General features: G+C 36.0%; 1 protein-coding gene across 30 annotated transcripts in view; it reads right to left on the bottom strand.

The window, feature by feature from the left end:
* dlg1 (MAGUK family member discs large 1) overlaps positions 1-21612 on the bottom strand; it is a 98632-nt gene that overhangs the window by 47495 nt on the left and 29525 nt on the right. For all 30 annotated transcript variants that reach the window (XR_012411832.1, XM_073978016.1, XM_073978019.1 and 27 more), the window contains exon 4: positions 15067-15207. Coding sequence is in view for 29 of the 30 variants with exons in the window: in XM_073978016.1 (XP_073834117.1) it covers positions 15067-15207 (141 nt within the window). In the remaining variant the exon portion in view is untranslated. The remainder of the gene's footprint in view (positions 1-15066; positions 15208-21612) is intronic.

Below are 21612 nucleotides of genomic sequence, written 5' to 3'. Positions count from 1 at the left end.
CTCCACAGAATCTGAGTTCTCCTCGTCAGAAGAACGAATTTTCACCAATTTTGAAAAGGCGGATTGGAACCTTTTCAATTCAACTACAGAAAACGAGTTCAAAACTTTCAGAACCATCATTCTAAACGCATGCAAGAGGTGTATTCCCTCGGGACGCATTCCCGACATCAGGCCAAACATCCCCACCGAAGCCACAAGGCTAGCCAATCAATGGGACGCTATAAGAGCAACTGATCCAGCTGATCAGAGAATACCTGCTCTGAACAAAGAAATTGATAGGCTCGTAGCAAATGGAGAAAACACTTGGAAGAATCCGACTTGGGCACCAAAAGACCTCTCCAACCCAAGGAGAAACGACAAAATAGCAGTTAGTTTTGATAGCAACACTCCCAAAAGTCATGGGAAAACTGCCTCCTCCTTCTGTCAATTCGTAGAAGAAGAACGAACTTCTTTGCATTGCTACACAACAACTTCCATACAGATATGTTTCCGAATGGCAGAGTGGACTCGATTGCAGGTTCTGGATGCTTACAAGTTACGTCGAGTCGTAAAATTTCTTCCTTTTTCTACTTAACAAGAATGATCCAAAACTTGTTGTTGTGATAAAACTTATGTCGATTACTGCAGGTAATCAAGCTAGACAGATTTTCAGTGACTATGAGTTCTCGTCCGTCTCATACCTATCAAACAAGGTCCCAGCAGTCAGTGTCCCCAGAAGTCTTAGATGGTTAAGGGAAAAGTAATCTGAGCCCTTGAACTACATAATCTGTCAGTGTCCATATTATCTCTGCTCCTACCCTGCACAAATGTAATGAAAATTTAAGTTTTCACTATCTAGGTTAGACAACCGAAATAGGTCTAAGAGACCTAAGATTTCTCAATTCATCAGGCTGGATAAGGAGCAAGTTGAATGTAGTGGCTGGATTTGAAGACTTTCTCCTATGGACAGATGCTAAACAAGGCTAACGCGATCATAATTTTTTCAACATTATTTTTTTGTCAAAAATCATATGGTTTTTTCGGAACTTTCGAAGCCTAGGTATATATCGGGAAATACGGAATTCCCATGCATGATATACATATTGGCGTAATCAGCATTCCAAGACCTACCTGTTGACAAAATTTGAAAACTTTCTGAGTCCAGCCACTACATTCATCTTATTCCATGAAGAGATTATAATAAATAACCTGAAATAAAACTCTACTCTATAATTATGACGACCTACCCTAACAAACTATAAAAACAAACACACCCTTCATTCTACTATCTTATTGCTCCTCTTTGATATAACGACAACTTATTACTAACATTATTATTATTGTTTTCTTAGATCAGATCAAAAGCCATCAACAATACTGATAGATAGGTATGACCTTAATATGGTCAAAAATAATAATATGAGGTCAAACAAATACGTTTATTAATATGTTTGCCAATCATCAAGTACGTGCTAGAAGCTTGCTGGCTGATTGGTGCCTTTTTTGCCAGCTACTTACTAATAAATGCTAAAGCTACACAATGGCTAGGCTAGTACAATGATGACGAAGTCAGTCAACAATCATCTTAATCATCATCGTCATTATAATCATCATCATCTTTTCAGTTATAATGAACGATCGCGTTTTCTGTCACTCATATGAAAAACAAATTGAAATGAAAATAGAAAAATTGCCGCTGCCATTGCTCTTACTACATGCAATGGAATTCTTAATGTCCGTCCGCCCCGCCACCAACCACCCCCTTATTTTCATATATACAGTTCCTAAGCATATGCAAATAGAACGCCAGAAGAGGAAGAAAAGCAAAAACAGCAAACGACGATATGAAAAATAAACAGCAACAAAAATAATATTCAATGAATATGAAAAGAAAATGCCATCTATAGATACTTGGGGAGAAAAAGTCTACTAAAGTACGCACAGACACACTCATTATTGTGTTCTATTATTCATAGAGCGAGCGCGTACCGTGAGGAGTAATGTATGAAGAAACTCTTCCTCCGGAAGCCCCTCAAAAATCAGAAATTATTTCAGGCTATTTGTTTGTTCACTTGGATTGATCATACATGAACTGAGATGGCTGGTTGGTTGGTTGGTTGGATGAATGGTGAATTGTGGCTAAGATTCTGCTCGATGGTGTTAAAAATAAATGATGTTATCATCAACAAGAACGAAGTAAAAGTGGACATATAAAAATAGCCTCCCTGTGCTGTTGTGATGTTGTTTCATTTTCACCAACATTGTCGTCACCATCGTCCCGTCATCATCACATAGCAATTTTTATGAATTGGAAAAAAATCAACAACAAATATTAATAAAATACACTCCAAGTTACTAGAAGATCATTCACAAAACACACAATAATTACCGTGTCCAAATTAAAGAGGGAGGATACTTTTTTGATAAAACCCCCTCCGCCTCCACCATCTTTGCTCTTCTTTTTACGAGTGGTCATATTTCAGCAAACAAAATTCTTCCAATGAGTTGGTTAACCCGGTGGGCAGTAGCAGGTGTATCGCGCAGCTAGTGACAATAAAGCGTCGCGTCACAGTGTACTGTGTTAATTATCTTATCCGTCTGTCCGTACCGTACGCCAAGTATACTGAAGTACGCGTTTCAATGGACGTGTGAATGTTTGACAAACGATACCACAAAATTCTTTTCAATAGCAAAAAATGGGTGTAATAATAACAACAAGAACACGTTTAATAATAACCCAGTGGTCGTTCACTCTCTTAATTTTTTCTTTTTCGCTTGTGCTTTTTTCTGTTGGAATTTATTGCCTTTTTCTCGATTTTTTCTACTTTTTCCACGGAGTAAACAAAAAATATTATTGCGAGAATTGCGAGAACAATTTAATCAAATACACTAACAAAAACACGAAGAAGACGGTATGTCAAATTCCATAAAATAAACAACCGACACGCACGTAAACCAAGCACTCAATTCTCGGCACCACAATGTATCGAGGAGTGCTAGCCTTTAATCATCATTATTATATCTTCTTCTTCCTTTTTCTCACAATATTTGTTTGTGTGCGTGTTGTTTTATCTCTTCATTCACTTGTTGCCAAATAGTTTAAACGAGCTACATAATTTGTTGCTTTTTATCATATTTCATATGATTCTATTAACACTATATTTTGTTTGTTATTTCCACAGCACTAAACAATAACAAATTGTTTTTAAATATATTTATTTTTTGTGTGAACAGAACCGTATTTTGTCAACGTTAAACTTTCCCTTCCTTCTAAAGTCAATCACACACAAAAAATTACTATCTGTTGTTCCGTTTTGAATTCCCTTTCGTGCTTGGCAGCACTTTTATAGTATCGCTTCTTCAAGTTACCTTGTTCTCTTTTGGAATTGGCAGTACTTTATGAACAGTGTTGCCACTATTATTCGGAAGAATGTGATATACAAGAGCTTTGTTCCTTTACTTTTTTAATGTAAGAGTGGTAAAAGAGAAAAGTGTCAAAATTGTTCAAAATTGCTCTCTCATGAACATTTTTACCAGAAAAGTAAAGGAACGGAAAAATGGTAGATCCGGCAGCAATGTCAGAAAAAAAAATCAATTTTCGTCTTTTATTTCACAGTTTTTAATTTATGGTCTGTTCCTTTACTTTTAAAAATGGTAACAGTGGCAGAAAATGGTAAAAGTGGTAAACTGCTCTCATGTAAATTGTATGCTATTAAAAGTAAGGGAACACTTTACAGGTTAAAAATGGTAAAATATGGTAACCTCAAGCACGTAAAGGAACAGAGCATTAGTGTTGTCAGTGTTCGACTTTTTCTTTGGGTTTTCGTCCATTTTGTGAAATAATCGTAAAACAAAAGTCGAAAAATCAGTTCTGCAATTTTCCACCTGCAGAAATTTTGCTGGTAGCCTGTGGTAGAAGAGAAAGCCATTTTCGCTCTCTCTCCCCTCTCACTCTCTTAAAAATTGCTTCCAGTTTTGCACTTTTCGGGGTTAAGGAACGCTTTGCAGGTTAAAAATGGTAACAAATGATAAAAATGGTAACTTCAGGTAAGTAAAGGAACACAGCTAAGGTGGGGTGAACATTAGTACCATAATTAATAATATTAATGGTTTGTTCCAGTACTGCAAGAATCTACTAATTTTTACTATTTTTTCCGATAACATAAAGGAAAAAATGTTATCGTAGTAAAAAATAGTAGCTTCTTGCAGGTTCTGGAACAGAGCATAAGTGTGTTCGTTTACTCAACAATTTGTACAAGTCCAGTAAAGGCCTGCGTACATAAGCTGCCTTGCCTGCTTACCTTGCTTACTTCTGATAAAAGAATAAAAAAGAAAAGGGCAACCCAGTTCGAAATTTCCTCGGCCTTCTTTATTCTTTTATTTTTATTATGTCAAAATTGAAGCAGGAAAGCAAGGCAATCAGGCAGAGCAGCTTATGTACGCAGGCCTTTACTTCTTGTAAACGACTAAGGTCTTTTGCATTGTGCTGTAGAGTAAACGAACAACTTCCAGTAACAATTCGTACAAATTTTGAGTAAACGAACACACATATTATATGCTGTGTTCCAGAACCTGCAAGAAGCTACTATTTTTTACTACGATAACATTTTTTCCTTTATGTTATCGGAAAAAATAGTAAAAATTAGTAGATTCTTGTAGTTCTGGAACAGACCAATAATATTATTAATAATTACAGGCAAGGTAAATTTATAGAAGGTATGTGCATGAATTACAACAACTAACAAATTTACAAAAACAACATTGTTGGTATTGAAAATTAATTGTCAAAGAAAATAGTGAATAATAGGGTCGTTCCAAAAATTTTTCTCAGGAAAATAAATAAATACATTTTGAAAATCCTCCAAAATAGAACAAATTTGAATGACAATGTAAATATAAAGCATTCAGATCTTTAGGTAGGTAATTTTTACTACAAGTTTAAGAAGAAAAACAGTATTTTATGGTAGCAAATTTCGAAGTTTCAAATTTCATGAATAGACCCTATTTCATTTTGAAAACTAAATTTACAAAAAAAGTAAGAACAGAGCTGATTGTCACTTCTACCTTCTATAAATGTACCTTGATTACAGGTAGGTTGGACACAGCTAACAGCTGATTACATTTTTTTCTTTATATGGCCTATTCTGTCATGACATGTTCTATTGTTGTTGACATTATGCAGTAATAAAGGTAGATGCACGGTGAATTGTTCTAACCAAAAAACTTCTGCGGCAACGCTATATCTTAAAATTAAATAAATGTTAAAATTTTAATTCGCGTGGTAAAATTAAATTGGTAATATTTTAATAGTAATACAGTCGAACCTCAATTATCAGAATCAGCTCGTTGCTTGCTTGGCTTGCTTTCAAATGCCAAATTATAAAGAATTCCAGATCCTCTTTGCAATTCCGCCCCCGTTCCCCCATATAATTTGACATTTGGAAAGCAAGCAAAGTAAGCAAAGAGCTGATTCTGTTTCTACCTTTACATCAAATCATGCCAAACGTCACATTTGCTCACAATAATGCATTACTATAAATTGCTTGTTTACATTTTAGCTTCGTTCCAGTACTTTTTAATAGTAAAACTCGTAAAGAGAAAAATTTAAAAAAAATGGAAAATACGTCAAAAAACTGGAACAAATGTCAAAGTCGGTGTACCAGCCAATCAGACGCCGGCAACCATGTTACTATTTTTTACACGCTGAAATTTGTCGAGTAAAGGCTTCCGTACATAAGCTGCTCTGCCTGATTGCCTTGCTTTCCTGCTTCATTTTTGACATAATAAAAATAAAAGAATAAAGAAGGCCGAGGAAATTTCGAACTGGGTTGTCCTTTTCTTTTTTATTCTTTTATTAGAAGTAAGCAAGGTAAACAGGCAAGGCAGCTTATGTACGCAGGCCTTAAAAGTTTTTAAAGAGAGCGTAATTCAGCGCCATTTTTGTTTAAAGAGAAGTGAATATTTTACAACATTTTTGTGTACGGGAACGGGTTTTCGGCTAAAATTTGTAAAACTCGTAAAAATTGTAAAAACTTTTTAGTTCTGGAACATGGCACAATTACCCAGGTAGTGGCATCGCAAAATTTTGAATATGTTATGTCAAAACTTTCTTTACGTTGTTAAGGAAATTACAACAAAAATATTTTTTTTTATAAAGGGATTTGACTTTTCATATTCGATCAGCTGGTGTGATACCACTACCTGGTAGTTCTGCCATGTTCTGGAACAAAGCTTTTGTATGTGATTTTATTCAAGGTAAATTTATAGAAGGTATGTGCATGAATTACAACAACTAACAAATTTACAAAAACAACATTGTTGGTATTGAAAATTAATTGTCAAAGAAAATATTGAATAATAGGGTCGTTCCAAAAATTTTCTCAGGAAAAACATAAATACATTTTGAAAATCCTCCAAAATAGAAGAAATTTGAATGACAATGTAAATAAAAAGCATTCAGAACTGTCGTAAATCATTTTTACTACAAGTTTAGGAAGAAAAACGGTATTTTATGGTAGCAAATTTCAAATTTCATGAGTAGACCCTATTACATTTTGAAAACTAAATTTACAAAAAAAGTAATAATACAGCTGATTGTCACTTCTACCTTCTATAAATGTACCTTGATTTTATTCAAGGCACATTTATAGAAGGTGGAAGTGACAATCAGCTGTATTTTTACTTTTTTTATACCCTCCATCATAGTATGGAGGGTATATTAAGTTTGTTTTTCCGTTTGTAACGCATTGAAATACTCATTTGCGACCCTATAAAGTATATATATTCTTGATCAGGGTAAAATTCCGAGTCGATCTGTGCACGTCCGTCCGTCCGTCTGTGGTAATCACTCTAGCATCCACAAATATTGAGATAGGACGCTTAAAATTTGGGAAAATGCGTCTTTTGTTTGCAGGCAGATCAAGTTCGATGATGGGCTATATCGGTCCACATTTTGGTATAGCCCCCATATAACGGTACCCCCCGATTTACGGAATTTTGACGTTTTTAGTTACATTTTCAGACCGATTTAGTTATAATTTGACATTTAGAGTTCTTAAGTGTTAATAAACTTATGTAACAAAACTTGTGGACATAGCTCCACGTTTTGGTATAGCCCTAATATAACGGTACCCCCCGATTTACGGTTTTTTGACGTTTTTAACTACATTTTGAGACCGATTTACCTATAATTTGACATTTAGAGTTCTTAAGTGCGAATAAACTTATGTAACAAAACTTGTGGACATAGGTACCCATATAACGGTACCCTCCGATTTACGGTATTTTGACGTTTTTAGCTAAATTTTCAGACCGATGTAGCTATAATTTGACATTTAGGGTTCTTAAGTGTCAATAATCTTATATAACAAAAGTTGTGGACTTAGGTCCACGTTTTGGTATATCCCCCTTATAACGGTACCCCCTGATTTACGGTATTTTGACGTTTTTAGCTGCATTTTCAGACCGATTTAGCTATAATTTGACATTTATGGTTCTTAAGTGTCAATAAACTTATATAACAAAACTTGTGGACATATGTAGGTCCATGTTTTGGAATAGCCCCCATATAACGTTACCGCCAGATATTTTGACGTTTTAAGTCACATTTCTAGACCGAATTAGCTATAATTTGATATTTAGGGTTCTTAGTGACCAAAAAACGTATATTCGAAAAAATTATGAACATAGGTACATGTTTTGGCATAGCCAATATAACGGTACCTCCCGATTTTCGGTATTTTGAGATTTTTAACGAAATATCTGTAATTTGAACATTTGCCATTTGAAATTGTTAGTGGTCACCACACCTCTTCACCAAAAATTGTCAAGAAAGGTCGATGTATTGATAAAGCCCCCATATAACGGTACCTCCCGATTTTCAGTAATTTGATGATTTTAGCTACAATACTAAACCGAACTAGCAGTAATTTGACATTTGAAGTTCTTAGTAGGCACAACACCTCTCCATCAAAAATTGTCAACATAGCTCCATGTTCGGATATAGCTCCCATATAACGGTACCTCCCAATTTTCAGTAATTTGGCAATTTTATCTACAATTTTTAACCGAACTAACTGTAATTTGACATTTGAAGGTTGTAGTGGATTCAAATTTGTTCAATTTTAGATGATTTTCAAAACGTATTTATTTTTTCCTGCAAAACATTTTTGGAACGACCCTATTTATTACTCAATATCATGGTGAAATTATAAGGTGGCGTAAAACGGCCAGCTGATTGGTTTCAATCTGTCAAATATTTTGTTATTGTGAATAAAATGTATGAAAACGTAAACAAACATTTTGACATATTGAAGAATTTTCGGCCAAAATAGAGTTGTTGTTGCAGTCGGAGAACTTACTAGAAGCCTGGTTAGTTCCTTTTGAGAGCACACCAAAGACGTTTGGGTTATTTTTTATAATGGTTTATTGTGAATTCAGTTTTACAGGTTGATATGAAATAAAGCTTATGGTAATGACAAATTAATTGTTGATTGGTATGATGATGGATGTACGAATTCAGTATTGGTGAATTGAAAAGGTGATGAAATATGATGAAATTTGATGAAAGAGTTAGTGAGTGAGTAGGTAGCTTCAAAATTGTATGAACGCACGGCTTCTCTTCTCCCGAACAACTGACAAAAATTCAAAAAATGAAATAGATTTTGACATTTACATGTCAAAGATGATTAGTTGTTTTCAACGGCGGTAATGTTACCCCTAATCGGCGGCAACAGTTGTTGTTGTGCTACTTACGTGACCTGTTAAATAGATCTTGCTCAATATTTATATTTTCAATAACAACAACGTTGTTTTTGTAAATTTTTTAGTTGTTGTAATTCATGCATATACCTTTTATAAATTTGCGTTGATTTTATTTACAATAATGCATTTTGACAACTGGTATGAAGATCAGCTGTATTTTGGGTTACACATCCAATATTTGAGTAAAGTTTTGTGTCATTTCTTGTAGAATAATAAAGAAAAAATGACACTTGGCAGCACTTTGTCTTTTATTCATCTACCAGAAATGACACAAAACTTTACACAAACGTTGTATGTGTTTTCAGCTTAAGGCCTCTGCACATACGGCGCGTTGAGCATCGCGTTACAACCAACAACCACATGAAAACTTCAAGAACAAACTTGGCATCACTTACACATTTTTCATATGGTTGTTGTTTTCAACGCGCAACTCGTCACACAACGGACCGTATGTGCCGCGGCCTTTAAAGGCCTAGGTACATAAGCTCCCTCGCCTGCTTGCCTTGCAGTTCCGCTTCATTTCTGACATAACAAAAATAAAGAAGACCGAGCCAATTTCGAACTAGATTGCCCTTTTCTTCTTTATTCTTTTATTTTTGTTCAGCCTTATCATGAACGGCAATTCCCCGTGAATTTGTTCCCTTTCCCCCTTCGGCTTATCATGAAGAAGATCGGAAGGGAAAAAATCCGCCAAGTGTGAAAAATAGATATCACAATCGAAAGGGAGAGCGAAAAATGTTTGTGAAAAAATTCGCAAATAAATTGATGGGGAATTGGGCAAAAATATTAATAAAAACATCATATTTTGCAATATTTAAAACAAAAATGACTTTAAACACGCTTCTTAAATGCAATGCTACAATTTTAATGCATTTAATTATTAATAAAATAGGTATTTTTCTATGAAACTCAATTTTTATTTCCACATGAATATGCTCGAATGCAAAGTAAACAAAAAATGCGCACACACACACTCGTTTATTACATGAAAGCACCACCACAAATTTACTGTGTAGAGTTGCCAAATTTGTTGTTATCGCTTAATTTTTTTGTGGGAAAGCAAAAAAAGTGTTTGTCCCACGAACATCCCCAAACAGCCCACAGAAAACTACAGCATGGCAACACTAAAAGTTATCTAAGGTTTTATCTTTTTTGTTTATCTCTTTTTCGCCTTTTTTCCATCTCCCCCATGGACCACGATAAGGCGAAAAAGTGAAATGGAAAATTGTTTCACTTGCGAAATTTTTCACTAGTGAAAATCCATGATAAGGCTGGTTATGTCAGAAATGAAGCAGGAAAGCAAGGCAAGCAGGCGAGGTAGCCTATGTTCCCAGGCCTTTAAGGCCTGGCATTAAATACGACAAAGTTATTAACTGGTAAAATTGTGAACTTTATATTAAATCCAAAAGGCACAATTCGCAAAAAAAGAACTATTTTAAAATGATAAGTTCTGTGGAATGTTTTTTGATGATAAAGAAAATGTACAGGACATGACATCTATTATGGGGTTTCTACACGGTATGTTTTTTACATAATCATGCATAGCAACTGTCACGTTTTTCGCCCATATGTAATTTCTTCTGCACGGAAAAATTTTATTTTTCATTCGTTTCCTTTATTTATATCGCGTACAAACAAAACAGCTGTTTACTTTTGGTTGTACAGACGAGAATAGAGCGTGTTCTATTCGAAAAATATAGCTCTGTTCCTTTAGATGCAAGAATCTTCAATTATGGGAAATTCCTTTATAGGTATTTTGTGGGGTTTTTCAGACATAAACCACTATAACTTAGCCATTTGTTAACCGATTTAAAACAATAATTGCTTATTCAAAAGACATTATCCACCCCTTTAAAAGGAAGAAGGATCAAAAGAAATCCGATGTGAAAAAAATATGATATGCCCGTTTAAATTTGAAAATGTAAGAAACCCAGATTTTCACTACTTTTACCGTTATAAAAAATAAAACGAAGTGGCCCAAACGAAATAAAGGCATTGTCGTTGTCCATGGATCCCTACACGATATAATTTTGCATCAGAACACTTGAATATTTTTCGGGTCAAATTTTGTAGCACAATGTCATTTATCGACATTTTCCGAAAAGTTTGCACATTCTTAAGGCCAAAACTGCCTGAAGGAGCGTTCCTATGCTTTTGCGATGTATTAGAGAGTTTTCAATTACTGTCTTGGCTACAATGTTTGTCTTTGTGTTGGATCGAAAATCTCAATGGTTTGGCTGTTATATGCCAAAATATCCAAAAAACGTCAATAAAAAACTTAGTCAAAATCGGGAGGCTCGATTTTCACGGGATTTCACGCGAAGGGCCCATTAAGGTTTTCAAATCGCCCCGGCCTAATGTACATACCACGTTGATGCATTGACATTTCTGTATGGTTGACACCATAGCTCTGTTCCAGAACTAAAAAGTTTTTACAATTTTTACCACTTTTACACATTTTGCGTTCCCGTACACAAAATTTATATGAAAATCGTTTACGACTTTTACAACTTTTACCACTTTATAAAGTACGGGAACAGGCCGCATGTGTACAAAATTCAGATTTGTAAAAAGTGACAGTTGTGGCCCCGGCACATACGGTCCGTTTTGCGTCGCGTCAAGCGTTGACAACAACAACCACATGAAGAAAGTGTAAGTGGTGCCAAATTTGTTCTTGAAGTTTTCATGTGGTTGTTGTAGCGCGACGCTCAATGCGCCGAGCCCTTTGGTGTGCTCAAATATGTAAAAAACATACCGTGTGAAAACCCCATTAGAAGAAATTTGAGGGACAAGTCGAATCCATTGGAATTGCCATCTGCACTGTAAGTTGAACCTCATGTTGGAAAGATCTGCATAACCAGTAAATTATTTTGCCTTAGTTTACATTCAGCCTTATTACGGTTGGCGTAGTCGTATCCAAAATTGCAAATTGACGTGTCGTAACGTCTAATTGGTATTATGTATGTCGTACACGACATTTTCGCAACGACTAATTGGTATTATGTATGTCGTATACGAGATATTACAACTCTGTATGCCATTCTTTTACAATTTTGCTACCACGAGAGGCGTTTTATTACGAGAAACGCTGTGAAATTTGTCGTTAGAGATTTTGTTGACGACAACAGACAAATTTCCTAAAACGTTAATAAAAACGAACAAATAAAATGGATTTAAACAAAAGGTATGTGTCTATATAACAAAAAGATTATATATTCGTATAAATTTTATAATATTGCACATGTTTTAGAACAAAAGCAGTTTGACACAATGGTCCAGATTTTGCAGAACAATCCAAATTTGGCCTGAGGTTACAGCAATGGAATAAAAAAAATTAGCGTGAAAGAAGAGTGGAATAAAATTAGTACGAAACTCAACATTTTAGGACCGCCAGTACGAACAGGTGAGGGTTGGATGAAAGTCTGGGCTGACTACAAATTCAAGTTAAGGAAGAAGTTAGTTCACAATAAGGCGGAATTTCGTGCTACAGGTGGAGGATCCTTCAAGCAGTACATACTAACAGACACGAAAGAAGCAGCATCAAGCTTGTTACAATTGGATACAATTGTAAACGCGGGCAATCAGTCAATTGGAATCCAGCAGCCTTCAACGCTTCGAGAAACAACCACTGAAGAAGAACTGTTTGAAGCATGTATAATCCATGAAGATTTAGAAAACCACGATCCCTGCACAGTTACTCCCCAAAGCGTAAGCAGGTCTCATGCAAAAGAGCAGCAGGTCGTAGTGAATCAGGATCCCCGCACAATAACCCCTGTAAGCATAGGTATCACTCATGGAAATGAGCAACAGGTCCAAGTGAACCAGGATCCCTGCACACTAGTCACAAATACCCCTCACAGAAATGGATTTCAGCAACAGCAACTGAGTATCAGTCATGGAAAATATGTTTGATTCTTGTCGTAACTGTTTTCGTCTTACGTTTAAATCGTTCGGAGTATATTCATCCTCATCGTCAGATATAAAATAACCCACACTTAACATTTTTATGGTTTATTAATAAATAATTGTTTTTTATTTTAACTGACTCTATTTTTTTGTTTTCTTTTTTATAACAGGGTGGCGTGTAATAGTCGAAAATGTTAATAATCTTCAACACCCTGTATTTTTGCAATCTATTACAAAACAGACGTAGTCGAAAATTTTACATAATACCAAAAATTATTGACTACGACAACGCCTACGACTACGTCTACGACACTTGAACGCCTACGACAACGCCAACCGTAATAAGGGTGATTGTGGAAACGTTAAAGGATGACTTCAAAGTAAGTTACATATCAACAGCAATACCCCCAATTTTAAAAGTGTGCGCTGCGTTGAGATTTTTCGCGGAGGGAAGTTTCAAAGAGTCCCATCGCAATGATAACAAAAATTACATGGTCCAATCTATATTGTCGAACGTATTGAAGGAAGCTGGCCACTTGAAAGAGTACAAAATGTGCCAAAATTGAATCGTTTCAAAGTTAACGGATGAAAAAAAAAGATGAAACAAAAATCATTTTTATTCAAAAACTAAATTCTCTGGTGTAGTCGGCTGTATAGATGGATCCCATGTGCATATTGGATTTGCACTTAATTTATTAATATTTCAAACTGCTGTTTTGTTATTATTTTCACAATATTTCTGATACAAAAAATTAATCATGAAAATAATCAACAATTGTTAAGAAAATGTTTTCCTTTCGATTTTACTTCTTGTTTCTTCGAAAATATTCACTGCAACTGAAAATAAATCTGAAAACACATCCAACGTCGCGTCACGCATTAAAATCAACAACCACATGAAAAAGTGTAAGTAATGCCAAGATTGTTGTTGAAGTTTTAATGTGGTTGTTGTAACGCGACGCTCAACGCTCCGTATGTGCAGAGGCCTTTATGGTCCGTTGTGCGTCGCGTCACGCTTTAAAAAAGACAACTACGCGCATGAGCCGTGGCCTTAATTTATTTGACGGAATTTTTATGGAATTGTTTATTTAAATGACGCGTTTTCGTCAAATAAAAGCTCTGCTTAATCCAGTGGATTTAATTTGGAATTTACGTCAACTAAATCATGAGAATGAGCTCTAATGTAAGCGAACAGTAAATTTTTGCAGTTTGTTATCTATTGGACCATTTAAAGGTTTAGGCAGCACTTATCTTGATGTTTGGCACCACTTATCATGATGTTTGGCAGCACTTAATTCACTTTAAATAAAAGCATACTTTTAGGCGAATTATTAAGATATAATTTCGGTGAAATTTCTAGTTTTTGTATAAAAGTTCTATATTTTATTTTCTACGATATAACATAAAAATAAAGGAAACGAGCATATTAAATTAAAAATAAACTTGTAAAATCAACAAAAATTTAATACAAACCTTTTCATATTATAAAAAGCACAACAATCAAGGCAGAAAACAACAAATAAAAATGCATAAAAATTATAAAAATTAACTTTATTTATCAATTGAAAAATAAATATTTTGCCATGCAAAATAAAAAAAAAATATGTTAAAAATAAAGAAATTAAAAATTAATTGTTATGTGTATATAGATAAAAAATAAGCATATTCTTAATTATTTTTGTTTTATGAAATAGCAATATTAATTTAAAAAAATAGCTTAGGGTTATAAAAAGAAAACTATTAATAAAAAATATATAAAAAGAGATTCATTCTGGGTTATATAATAATAGTAAATCATTTTTGGCAATAATTTTGGCATTGTTGGGGAGTAGGTTTGTCATAAATTTAAATTATATCTTTCATTTACACCAAGAGTTGCACATCTCAAAAATCCAGTTATGAGAAAAGCGCGTTTTAAGTTGGCGATAGAAATTTGAGTTTCCAACTTAAAAAGATTATTACACAAAAACTTAAATAACTACTTGGAGCATTATTTGTAAAAAGCTAGCATGATGATTTGAAGTGCTTCATAAACTCCAAATACATTTTTGTAACTCGCCACTCTTTGAGTAAATGAGATATTTGCAATCCTTTAAACATCTTATTCAAATGTTAAACGTTTGTGTATTACACCAAATAGGAACATAATAAAAAAAGAACAAAAACAAAATGAAACATACATGTAAGTACGGTGGTGGTGACCAACAAAAACTTGGCGCAAAACACAATTTATCACTTATATGCTAAATTGGAAAACACTCAGTTGAAGCGTTCGTTGAGTGTCTTCCATCACTTACTTGCAACATGGAAAAAGTTTATAATGATTCATGGCATTTGTTTTGGGTCGTCTATCATTTGGTGTCGTCGACTTACTTACATTTTATAATAGCTTGAAAAACATACTTCATATGGACTTACACTATTTATTTCTGTGCTTCCGGTCGACGGCAGTTGGCGACCATTAGTTTGTTGCTGCTCAGTGTCCGTTAAAACATCTGTTAAATTTTGTTCATTCTTTGTTTGATTTACATCACTTTCAGCAACTTTTACAGCTTGGTTCTGAAAAAAAGAAGGCAACAAAAGATCCAAGGATTAGAAAAAAATTGAAAAATTAAAAAAAAAAATAACCTTAAGGGATTGATTTCTAATAAACTAATAATAGAAATAGGTTCTAGAGAAAGTCAATTAACTCTGAGATCATTGTTTTTATCCTTATTTTTTGTAAAAGATGTAGGTGTGAATTAACTCAAAGGGGAAAAAATCGATGTCGGATTTTTTTAGTTGCAAAGTTTGATCTCATTCGGATTATGTTAACACGTGCCACTGGGGCCTCAAAGTTTCCATGGGCTCTTTATATAGGTAACATTAAAATCTGACCCGATTTTCAAAATTTTTTGTAGGATTACTTGTTTAGCCACTACAAAGAACTGGTAAACTGTTTTCACCTTTGGTCCCATGCAAATTCCCCTTTGGCCCCATACAAATTTTAAAGAAATCGCTCTACAGACCACATTTATTGCCCAATCGATGAAAACAGTTTACCATATCTTTGTAGTGGCTAAGCACGTAAGATTTTCCCAGGTCCCATATCGATTTATGCAAAATCGCGAAACCCTAAAACCCTCGTGATCATCGTGGTTTCCCGTAACTGACCGTTCAATTACATAACCTCTGAACATCAAACTTCTGAGGATAATGCGAATGCAGATTGACAAGAGTTTATCCGAAATAAAATCAAATTTCCGTCTATAGGCGACAGGATTAATAAATGAGTGGGAGGCGTTCGTCGTAGCAACATGGAGAGCTCAAGTTAGGGAACTTACTTTTGAAATCGAGATCAGGGTAATAGATTTCAAGCGGAAAAAGTGGCTAGTCCACCTGAAGAAATTCAAGATTTGTTCAGAAATGAGTAAATTGTGCATAAATGTTAAATCACTCTCATCGATGTTATACTGACAGATCTGAAGAGGTGGCCGTATATTTAAATTGAGAGTTCACAGGGCACTCCGAGATTTACAGGTCGTTTGTCAGACTACAACAGTATTACACGCCATATACACACATATCAGACGAAGACCCCCACAGAACAGGGTATGCCACCGAATAATTGTTGTTGCAGCAGCTTTGCTGTTATATCCGTGGATGTTTTCCTGTCTGTCATTGTGAGAATGATGTGGATTTGGGATTGGATGGGATTAAGTAGGGAGTTGAAAAAATTGTGCCACTTTGCTTTTTTGTGTGGTCCTCAGCCTGCATTCTGGGTTTATGTGCTTTATACCCGCGGACGAATTTGGGATTTGTAGGAATTAAGAATGGTGGACCAGACGATTTTAAGTTGAGCCATTATGATTCTGCTGCGTTTTGGAAGAGATCTCTCACAGTCCCCAATCGCTAGTGAATGTTCATTAAGGACCCTATTAAGGCTGTTGTTGTTGTTGTCGTAACAGTATTTGATATGTTTGTATGTTCGTTTTTCTGCTTATTCTGGCTCTGGGTCTATCTCCATTTTCAGGAATGTGGCTACTTTGATGGAAAGTAAACACAAATCAACTGGAGTTAGTTGAGTAGGTTTAGAAGGACAGTTGAAAAGGTGCTGTGTGTGTCGTGCAGGCCTGTACCGCCCGCATGCTGGGCAGATGTTTTGCACGGTGTCATCGATCCTTGCCTTGAATTCAGACGACTGCACCATCCCGTAGCGTAGTTCAGACAAAACTATTCAGGTTTGTAGTGGCAGCTAAAGCTCCTCGGTTGTGATAGATGGGGGATGTTCTCCGAGGACTGCATTTAAACGATAGTTGTGCATGCATCTTCGACTGCATCCATATGAAGGATATTTAAACCTGCTTGATTGATTTGTTGTTCTAGGGGTTGGTTCTCTCTTGTAACGTTGGACCTCTCTTTCTGAAGATGCCCCCTGGCATGCCCTGGGCGGGGGAGTCCTATCCTGTCCTATGGAGATTAGGATGGTTCTCATGGTAACACCCGAGCAAGTACTGCAACGTAAGCATGCCATTGTGTTGCTGTACTAACAGAATCCTTGTGTCCTCATGTAGATGACCACTGCAGACGAGAGGAGGCACCCTGCTGCAGTTTTCGGGGCGCCTATATGACAGGTTTGAATATTTTTCAATCGCGTTACACTTAGGGGTCGATTATGGATAGCAACTCAACTGTAGTTGCGTTGCCAGAAGAGAAAATCATATAATTAAAATAAGTGAAATGACAGACATTTTTGTCAAATTCATTCAATATCATTGTTTTGAGCTTTAGCTATTAATTTAATTGTAAAAAAGTATGCATTTCAATGCGGAAATGAAAGTACAATTATTAAATTTGCTGTCAGCAACGCAACTGGAGTTGGGTTGCTATACATAATCGATCCATTATAGCTTTGTTCCCGTACTTTTTAATAGTAAAACTCGTAAAAGAGAGAAAAAGTGAAAAATTGTTATCACACAAAAGTTTCTTCAAAGAGTTCGGGAACGCAGAAATGGAAAAAAACGTCAAAAAAGCTGGAACAAATGTCAAAGTCGGCGTTCCAGCCAATCAGACGCCGGCATCCATGTTACTATTTTTTACACTCTCAAATTTGTCGAGTAAAAAGTTTTTAAAGAGAGCATCATTCAGCTCCACTTTTGTTTAAAGAAAAGTGAACATTTTACAACTTTTTGTGTACGGGAACGGGTTTTCGGGTAAAATGTGTAAAAGTCGTAAAAATTGTAAAAACTTTTTAGTTCTGGATCAAAGCTTATATTTGCGGACCATACTGGCGCCGCATAGCTTACCTCAGAACGACCTATCGCGCCATACGAGATCAACAAAGTTTCTTTATCTGCACCCAAACTGCTGCCGGCTAGGGACTTGAGTTTGTTCCTACATCTCAGCTTGTCGCAGATAGCTATGGCATGCGCGGACGACATGAACATGCCGAATGTGACCCTATCGACCATGACATTCAACTCTGTTCTCACTTCTGCCGTCCATGTGGTGAATAAAGTTTCCGTAGATTTAGTGGCGGGTATTTGCAGTCAAATAGTAGTTCAGCCTTTCACAATTGTCATCAGGGAAGGTACCTGATGCCAAGATCGTACAATCGTCCGCATATGTTACTTACGATCTCAATGTCGCCAGGAGGGTTCGGCATACAAGAGACTTCCCCTTCGTCTCCATTTTTCATTCTACGGGGCATGGACTTCTTGTTCCTGAATTCCACATACGACTGGCATCCACACATATAATTGTTTATCCAACGTTTCAAGCTTGGAGGGTGGTCTGCCTCAATGTCAATATCAAAGGCTTTTTATAAGTCAAGCGCCACCATCACACGGCTTTCTTTGGTTGAGTCTTCGACAAATATGTGTGGAGATGGCGTCCAGCGCTGTTGCCGTACTGTGCTACTTACGGAATCCATGCTGATGATCCCCAACTGGATAGCTACTTCTGATGATGGGGAGGACGGACTAAGGCCTCTAGAGTCGTTGCTACGGGCGACAAAAGAGAAATCGGCCTGTACAATTCACCTTTGCTGGTATCCTTGCCAGGCTTCAGTAGCGATACTACCCTGCCCATTTTCCAGACTTCAGGAACGATGGGTTGCTAGTGACAGGTTAAGAATTTTAGTGAGGTACTCCACTCCCGGAACATCCAGCTGTTTCAGCATTATCATGAAGATTCTATCAGTGCCCAACGCTTTGGGTAATGTAGCGTTCCTGATGACATAGACAACATCAGCCATTGTAAATTGTGGTGGTTCATTATCGGTTCCATGAGGCTTTTAGCCTCAATTTCCAGATTCATGTCATTGTCGAAAGTTCCAAAAAGACCAATATATTCTCCAGCAAGTCTAAACCTACCGAAAAAGGCAAACAATCTGAATAAACAGCTCAATAAATATTAAAAAATAATTAGCAGATCTTTTCAGTATACGAATTCTGTAACTTTACACCGACAAGTTTTCAATCGATAAAAGTTACAGAAGAGAAGGGAGTTGTTTTGTCATAAACAGACATTGGGTTGCTTCTGTTTTAATCAATCTGTTCTAATCTATCCGCTGATTTTTAACTTGTTTATTTATTTTCATTTCTGTGTAGTTTATTTATTACTGTACGTAACAAAATATTACACTTTTCAATGCATACTTTTAGGATGGTTCATAATAGCCCTAATGAAATTGCACTTAAAAGGAAAAATCAAATACGAAACAAACGCACATAGATTTCACGATTAGCGACCCACAGACCAACATTTGTTTGTAAGGTAAACCGAAGAACAACAATTCTTTATAGAAAATTTGAACTATGTACATACATTTATATAATGTACTAGCGGACCCGGCGAACTTCGTCTCGCTATTAAGGAATAAAATTTCACACAAATACTCAATTTTCGATTTTTCCAATTTTCCGACTTTTCCAGAGAGATTTTCCAAAATTTTCTTCCGTAAAGACCTTCTCCTCGAAAATACGAATAACTGACAAAAAATTTTACAGAAATCGGCCTAGCCGTTCTCATTTTATGAATTACTATACATTTTTTACACCATTTTTATATATATAGATTGCCATTTAAAACGTCTCAGCTTATAATCTTAAAGCCTCGTCACATAAGAGGATTTCTGGCTTAATTCATTAAGTTGCATGTTCTTCCGTCTTTAAGTCAAATGCCATATTTAATTATTCCAACGCTTCAACTTTTCCCAAACAACATTTGAACAAGTCCTATTTGTCCCATACAATTATCTTCTTAATACATTTTACTTACAAACGGACAATGTGGTGAGGTGCAATAGGCATTTGCTGGATCCTGTTTTTGCTTGTTTCTTTTATCGGCTTTCCTTCGATTACTCATACAAATGCTACAATCATTGGCCACAACTCGGTTGTTGCTGCTGCCGCCATCTTCGCAAAGTTGGCTTGAGGAAGAGGTTGCAGGTAATTGACCACCAGCAGTAGCACCAGCACCCGTTGACGATAAGGAAGATGAAGATTTTTGTTTTCTAGGACGAGAACGTATGCGAACCGGCGATCGTACATGTAATGTGGAAAAACGACGACGCGATGTACGAACTATTGATATCCAGTCGATCATTTTGATGTGTACACAACTATGCTAGGGGGAGTTGAGCGGGCGGTCGGGATAGGTGTTAATTGCTTTCAATAGATTCACATAAACACACACAAGTTTTCTTTGTTTCCAATTCGGAAAATATCAACAATAAGAGGAAATAATAATCACAAAATGATTTTTGTTTTTTTTATTTATTTTGTTTTTGCGCTTGTTTTTATTTTGCTTGGTGTTGCAGTTGTTTTTTTTTCTTTGTTTTCATGTATTTTAATATATTTTTTATTGTCTCATAAATTTGTTTAACTATTTCTGTGGTTTTTCATTGGCGTTTGCTTTTATTTTCTAAAATATAAAACAACATTTTTTTTTTTTGCTTTAATGAGATTCGTTTTCTAGTGATTAAATGGGCTGTCGCGATTGAGATGTCTATATAACAACTTAATTTTCATTTTTAATTCGTTCACTTCTTAAACGGACAAAATTAAGGCATCACCCTGTAACGTTTATACTATAGTAAAGCACAAATTCCAAAACGTTTAGATTTAGATTCGCAATTGTGAAGAATTCTTCTTCTTTATTTGCATATTCGATCTCCGATATGTTGGCATTTGCATAATTTTTGCTGTGTTGGCAAGCAGCATATCGCGGAATGTCTGCTGCGGGTTCCTTTTATACGTGCCTATACGGAGGGAAATCCAAGATAGGACTAATATGGTTCTGCTCGATTTGTTTACATCCGCATCCACCACACTCAAACTTCGAGGAGATGCAATAGATGCATTGCAGGAGCTGCTCTGGATTCGTACATGTGAGGGCATACGACAGGGACTATGTTGCTGCGTGAACACAGTCCCAAGCGACTCGTCTTCTTCTGAATAAGAGACTCCCACGCATTCCCCCAACAGACATCGCAAACGCAGCGCTGTTGCTGTTCCAGTCCCAGCAAATTCATACTTATACCCTCAAAATGTGCCTCATCGAAATAATGGTTTTAGACCCCAAGTATGTTTGGACGAAATGTGTTTCAGACAATTTGGAGTCGATTGAGCAATGTCCGTCCGTCTGTCTGTCTGGCTGGCTGGTGCGCACGATAACTCTCGAACGGATGAACCGATTCTGTTAAAATGTTGGCTTTCGAAATATTTTTCCCAAAATTAGTTTAAGTTCGAAGATGGGCTATATCGGTTCACTCCTTCCGGTACCTCCCACACAAAAGTTCGAAAATGTTCGGAAAATTTGTACGCACGATAACTCTTGAAGGGAGTAACCGATTTGGTCCATACTCTGCAAATCGTGAAATGTCTACCAGACTGTGATAAGGTTCCAATATGGATGAGGTTCCAATATCGGTCCACTCTTTCGGGTACCTCCCACACAAAATTTCGGAATAGTTCAGTTTAG

Source organism: Musca autumnalis, unplaced genomic scaffold, assembly GCF_047663935.1.
Source record: "Musca autumnalis isolate F117 unplaced genomic scaffold, ASM4766393v1 scaffold_3, whole genome shotgun sequence".
Taxonomy (NCBI): Eukaryota; Metazoa; Arthropoda; class Insecta; order Diptera; family Muscidae; genus Musca; species Musca autumnalis.
Note: the sequence above shows the minus strand (reverse complement) of the source record. Positions and strands in the feature narration are given on the sequence as shown.